Source organism: Protomyctophum parallelum, assembly GCF_964188405.1.
Source record: "Protomyctophum parallelum genome assembly, chromosome: 9".
In the NCBI taxonomy this organism is placed as follows: domain Eukaryota; kingdom Metazoa; phylum Chordata; class Actinopteri; order Myctophiformes; family Myctophidae; genus Protomyctophum; species Protomyctophum parallelum.
In genome coordinates this window covers 8,300,044-8,306,132 of record NC_139706.1, presented here as the reverse complement: position 1 = coordinate 8,306,132, position 6,089 = coordinate 8,300,044, and the positions used below count along the sequence as shown (strand labels likewise).

Here is a 6,089-nt window from a genome sequence, read left to right as displayed (position 1 = left end):
AAAAATAGCAGACCTACAAGCTCGTATCGCGCCACTCGGTGGCGCGATATGAGCTTGTAGATCTGCTATTTTTAAATAGCTAAAGCATAACATGATGCTGACACCAAAATGGGTGCCCGGTCAGAATGGGTTATACTAGGCCCCCTACATTTTTCCCTCTACACAAGCTCTAAACGCATCATATTATATGCTTGCTGAAGCTTGTAGATAATCTGTTTTCGCCAAATGTGCGCCCCAGAATAGTAATGCTAGGGTACATGAGGTTAAAAAATAGCCTCAGGTTAAGGGTTATGGTTAAAGAAGAAGACATTTTTGATGCAGTCATTAAAACCAGTAGGGGCAAATCTGAGTTTCATATTTTCAAAGACATTCTGTAATAGGCCAGTTTTACCATCTTGGCTAATTTTCAACCATGGTCCCCATTGTATCATTAATTGTGACAGCCAGGACATTCAGTCCTCATTGTGTCATTATGATAGGACATTCAGTCCCTATTGTGACAGGATATTCAGAATACAGCAGGTCTAAAATGGATTGAAGTATTAAAAATAAGCATGTGGACTTGTGAAACTGGCTCAATATAATTATAACTACCTCACCCCAAACAGTTGGGAGAGAGAGCTACTGGGGCCGACGGTGGTTGAATGATTAAGCTAATGTCGTTTGACAAGGCTGGGGTTTTGCTTGGATTTGAAAAGCTCCCTGACCAATCCCCAGGTGACTCCACCTTCTGCCTGCTGTGGACAATGATATCCCCGGCTGTGGGAATTCCACAGCACACACTCAGCTGGGACTCACGCTGTGTGAGGAGAGGACCCCCGTGTGCACCACCGCTACAACAGAAACAACAAAGCTTATACCAAAAAATGGCCGCCGCCGGACTGGAGATACTCGGAGTCATTCTGGCCGTCTTGGGATGGATTTCCGGGATCGTGTCCTGTGCCTTGCCCATGTGGAGAGTGTCCGCTTTCATCGGGGTGAACATCGTCACGGCCCAGACCATCTGGGAGGGCATCTGGATGAGCTGCGTGGTCCAGAGCACCGGCCAGATGCAGTGCAAGGTCTACGACAGCATGCTGGCGCTGAGCGCCGACCTCCAGGCGGCCCGCGCTCTCACCATCATCTCCATCCTGGTGGGCATCGTCGGGGTGATGGTGGCCGTCATGGGCGCCAAGTGCACCAACTGCGTGGAGGAGGAGGCGGCCAAGGCGCGCGTCATGATAGCCGCCGGGGTGGCCTTCATCGTGGCCGCGCTGACCCAGCTGATCCCCGTGTCGTGGTCGGCGCACAGCATCATCCAGGAGTTCTACAGCCCCATCATCCCGGAGGGTCAGAAGAGGGAGATAGGAGCGGCTCTGTACCTGGGCTGGGCGGCCGCCGCCTTTCTGCTCATAGGAGGGTCCATACTCTGCAACAGCTGCCCGCCGGCACCCGACAAGAGATACGGCCCCCCTTCCAGGATGATGTACTCCCAACAGGCCAGGTCTGTAGTGCCCAGTGGCTACGATAAGAGGGACTATGTCTGACTCCACTCCACACACCTGCCGTCTTCTCAAGAGTTTCCCCACAACAACAGAGGGAAGGACTGCTCAACGAGAAATGTTCTTTGTACAATCCATCTTTGACTGTGATTATATTGAGATGAGGGAAATACTTTTCTGATCTACAAGACAGACAGACCTCCAAGCACGATATTTTTCACTGTTCCCTGTTGGACAGGGAGCACGTCGAAGAGGACTTCCAAATATTCAGTGTGTGATGTTGAGGCTGTTTGTTTGAAGCACTGAAACTAATCAGAATAACTGTTGTTTGCTAATCATTTCGAAACAGTTGATTTATATTATTGACCCTTTTTTTACTGATTGTTTTACTGAATTGACTGATTGTTTTTGCATACATTTTGTCTCAGGACCATTGTAAATGACAGTGCAGAAAGTTCATTTGACACAAAATAAATAAAGTTGAATTACATGTATCTAGTAAATAATTACACAATTTTGTCAGGAAATCGTAGAACCAAAGAATATCGTTTCATTTTTTTGTGTGTTTGTAACTCTTACAATAAAATACCATGTTGTTTTTTAAATTTGCATTCATCTTTATTGATTGAATACAAGAACATTTTGACCCTGAAAATGTATTTAAATTGCGATTGTTTTTGTTAAATAGATCAATAGATCAATTTAAGGTAATTCAGTTAAATAAGTAATTTGGATACATTTGTTTGATTGTTCATGGGAAAACACCATGAGCATTATGATAAGTAAACTCTTTTTTTCCAGTGCCTACCTGAAACGGACTAATGGCCTGTTTACCGCCATACATAAATTATTGGCTAAACAATAACTAGAACCTTTACTTTGTCAGCTCCCTAATGTTTAACCATCCCAGCAGCCTCCCCTCCCTCCCAAACAATAAACTGGTTCATTCTAGAGGTAGAGGAGGAGGAGTCCAGGGTGGCTTGTCAACACTGGCTCACGGAATGTCAAGGGGCGCGAGGAGGGTACGTCTATTATCCCAATTTCTGGGGCATATCTAGGGGGAGATCATCCTACGCAGCGGAATCTCAAGGGCATTCCAGACAGACAGACAGACAGGCAGGCAGACAGGCAGGCAGACAGACAGAGCCGTGCATCATACAAAGAGAGGAGAGCTCACTTTTATCCTCAATATGTACTTTGCTCAGCCAATCAAATCATCGCTATAGGGTGATCAGCCAATCATCAGCCAATGTTTATGTTCACACAAACCCACAAAGCTGGGCATATAGGAGGGGCTAGCGCCCCTCAAAAATAAAATTATTGTTTAAGAAAAAGTCTGCCTAACGATGACGTCACTGGAAGACGTGTTTCCGAGCTGCCCACAACCCTCATATGAGACACAGAACGAGTAGGAATGTGGTATTTTTTGACCGAAGATAGGCTGAAAAGTGGTGAAGTGGTCCTTTAAGTCAGTGGTACAACCCTTTTCATATCCATAATTTAGAGGGGATTTGAGCCACGGACCACCATTTGATGACATTTAGCCTCTCAGACCCAAAACAAACGAATATTTTGTTGTACACTATTCCATTCTGTATTGATGTTGGTACCATAGGAGCGATAACAGGCAAACATTGGTCAAAATAACAATTATTTTACATTCTGTAACTGTGTTGACTTCTTGTAAATTGAGTAATGCAGATGTTTAACATTCATTTAAACCTTGAGAGCATAGATTGAAACCAAATGAACCCTTAAATAGAGTCCATTTGGTTTAATTTTACACAAAGATCTATAAGGGGCCATTTACCAAAATATGTTACGACCCTTAGTGTCTAGGGGCAAAGACCCGTAACATATTGAAATGAGAAGCAGCAGCTTGTGCAAAATGATAATTTATTAACAAAAAAGTGAATAGTTAAAGGTTACATGAATTAATTAAATAAATAAAAGCGGTCAAGAATGCAAAACTCAAATCAGGCTAACAGAAATATACACTACAACTTAACCAAAAGGGATCCTTTCCAAAGGGATCTTTAACTTTTATAATCAAAAGTCACTGAACGTTACCAACTCTCCATTTAGCTGGGGACCGCATGGAAACCCCACTGGTTGAAAACCAGTGCTTTAAGTGGATCAAGAGAAGGTTGTACACAATCTACACGTGGTTCTAGACGCAGATAAAAGAGGTCTGTGTTTATCTCTTTGTCTTTTTGAGGGTTTTATTAAAGGGTCACTTCACCCCTTTTGCAACCAGATCTTGCGTGTATTTTTAGATATTTTTGTCATGACGCCATGTTCATGACCAAAGGTTGTCATGAAAATGTGGTCTCACTTCCTTCCTGGACTACAAGTCACATCTCCACGAAGCCTCCCCCCTCTCCACAGGGAGGGGCAGTGCACCAAGGCATTATGGTCATTGTAGGAATTCAGCAATCCAGTCAAACCCTACACAGACTTCATTATTTTTCTGGCCATAGGGTGCAAATTTTAAATTATGCCTGATGGAGGGGAAAGGAACTGTTTGGAATAAGGTGTTATTCCACATGCTACGTCGTCCAACCGAGGAGACCCCCCCCCCCCCCCCCCCAGCTCGGACTCCTCATTGGAGGAAGCATGAGGTCAGTCTGTTGCTCTCCCCAGGTTGGCAGAGGGAGTGCAGCGCCCAGGATATAGACAATTGACACTGGGTGAAAAAAAATGGGTTAGAAAAGTCGTGGGATAAAAATTTAAGAGGCAGACATGGTGCCATTTGCTTTGATTTAATTGAAAATAATGTATGAATTGGACACTACTAAGTCAGAAAATACAGAATGTACACTATATATATATATAGTTACCGCATATGCCATTGTATTTTTTTGTGCATTGTTTACAACCAACACTTGCATGTCTGTTCAACTGTAAAAGGCCTCCTTTGTGGCAGGTACCATTACCATTATGTAAGCCGATAGCAGACAGAGCTGAGAGTACCCAGCAGGTCCTTCCTCCCCTCTCGGTGCCGTCGGCTCCTCCAAGGAGGGACTCCTCCCCTCCACCTGATCTGCCTTATAAAAGGTTACTTGTGGAGGAGTGGAGGTACCAGATCATCACTCCCTCGCTCACACATGCACGGACCAAGATTAACCTAATTGCTAGCTGGCCTCTCTCCTCTCCGAGTCGAGTCATTCCCCACGCAGCAGGCATTAATTCCCTCATCTGATCCTCTCTCAGGCGTGACTAGACATTCAACAGCAAGCAGCAGGAGAATCGCTGGCATGTCCATCGGCTTGGAGTTGATCGGGATCTCCCTGTGCATCCTGGGATGGATCATCGCCATCGTGGCGTGCGCGCTGCCCATGTGGAGGGTGACGGCGTTCATCGGCAGCAACATCGTGACGGCGCAGATCATCTGGGAGGGCCTGTGGATGACGTGCGTGGTCCAGAGCACGGGCCAGATGCAGTGCAAGGTCTACGACAGCATGCTGGCGCTCTCCCAGGACCTCCAGGCGGCCCGCGCCCTCACCGTGGTCTCCATCCTGCTGGCCATCCTGGCCGTGCTGATCGCCATCGCCGGCGCCAAGTGCACCAACTGCATCGACGACGAGGGCTCGAAGGCCCGCATCATGATCATCTCCGGGGTGTTCTTCATCGTGGCCGGGGTCATGCAGCTCATCCCCGTCTCCTGGTCGGCCAACAGCGTCATCAGGGACTTCTATAACCCTCTGCTGACCGACGCCCAGCGGAGGGAGCTGGGCGCCGCGCTCTACATCGGCTGGGCCGCCGCCGCGCTCCTCATCATGGGAGGCTCGCTCCTCTGCTGCTCCTGTCCGCCGCGCGACGAGAAGAGGTACAACCCGTCACGGATGGCCTACTCCGCTCCGCGCTCCCACGCAGCGGGCGGGCCGGGATTCGAGCGCAAAGACTACGTATGATTGAGCAAAAAAGTGTTACAAAATAAAAGACTATTTTGAATCCCAAATACTGCTCTCTCTACACCACAATGCATGGTGTGACTGTCGAAGAAAGGGCTTAGTGAGTGGATGCTTTGCCCAAAAAGACTCCAAAATGAAGGATGTATGATTCTTTGTCTTTCCTGTTACGTATCTTTGTAACAGCTCCTATGCTTTTCACAGAGTAACAGCAAGCAAAGGTCATTTATTATGGATTTTTATGTTTATTATGTGGCTTTTTGATAAGACTATATTCACACAATGATATACAACAAAAAACAGATTTGCTTCAGTTGTTGTACTTTTTATAATGTTTACCATGTATTAATTTACTGAAACTGCCATCTCTTTCTACCATTCATGTCGCCCGATCAGCAAACTTTAGGAATCATGGCAACAGATATATGAACAAACGTCTGACATCTCAGATCGTGAGAACAGAAGTGAAGATACTATACTTTTGAGCCTTTTCTCTGTATCCACCATTCTTCCCGATTTTCATTTGTATAAATATCACAATCAAGATATGAATAACTGCCTGTCAACAGTCCAGAAGGATAATTACGTGGTTTAGTCAACTTGATATCTGTAGTCTAGTGGGGGGGGGGGGGGGGGGGGGGCAGATAATGTCCTCCACTGTATGCACTGAGACAGTACAGTACAGACAGAAGCACCT

At 46.2% G+C, this 6,089-nt stretch overlaps 2 protein-coding genes across 2 annotated transcripts; both read left to right on the top strand.

Moving 5' to 3' along the window:
* Positions 1–866: 866 nt before the first annotated feature.
* Positions 867–1,526, top strand: LOC310863875 (claudin-4-like; the record flags this gene model as incomplete). The annotated part of the gene is made up of 1 exon (XM_083772389.1): positions 867–1,526. One exon carries the CDS (start codon positions 867–869, stop codon positions 1,524–1,526), a length of 660 nt encoding a protein of 219 aa, XP_083628515.1.
* A 3,088-nt stretch (positions 1,527–4,614) lies between these two features.
* Positions 4,615–6,089, top strand: LOC310863876 (claudin-3-like). Its single transcript, XM_083772390.1, has one exon. The coding sequence runs from the start codon at positions 4,739–4,741 to the stop codon at positions 5,393–5,395; it is 657 nt and encodes a 218-aa protein (XP_083628516.1). The 5' UTR covers positions 4,615–4,738; the 3' UTR covers positions 5,396–6,089.

Coding starts and splice junctions, on each gene's coding strand:
- LOC310863876 (XM_083772390.1), top strand. CDS start 4,739: ATGTCCATCGGCTTGGAGTTGATCGGGATCTCCCTGTGCATCCTGGGA.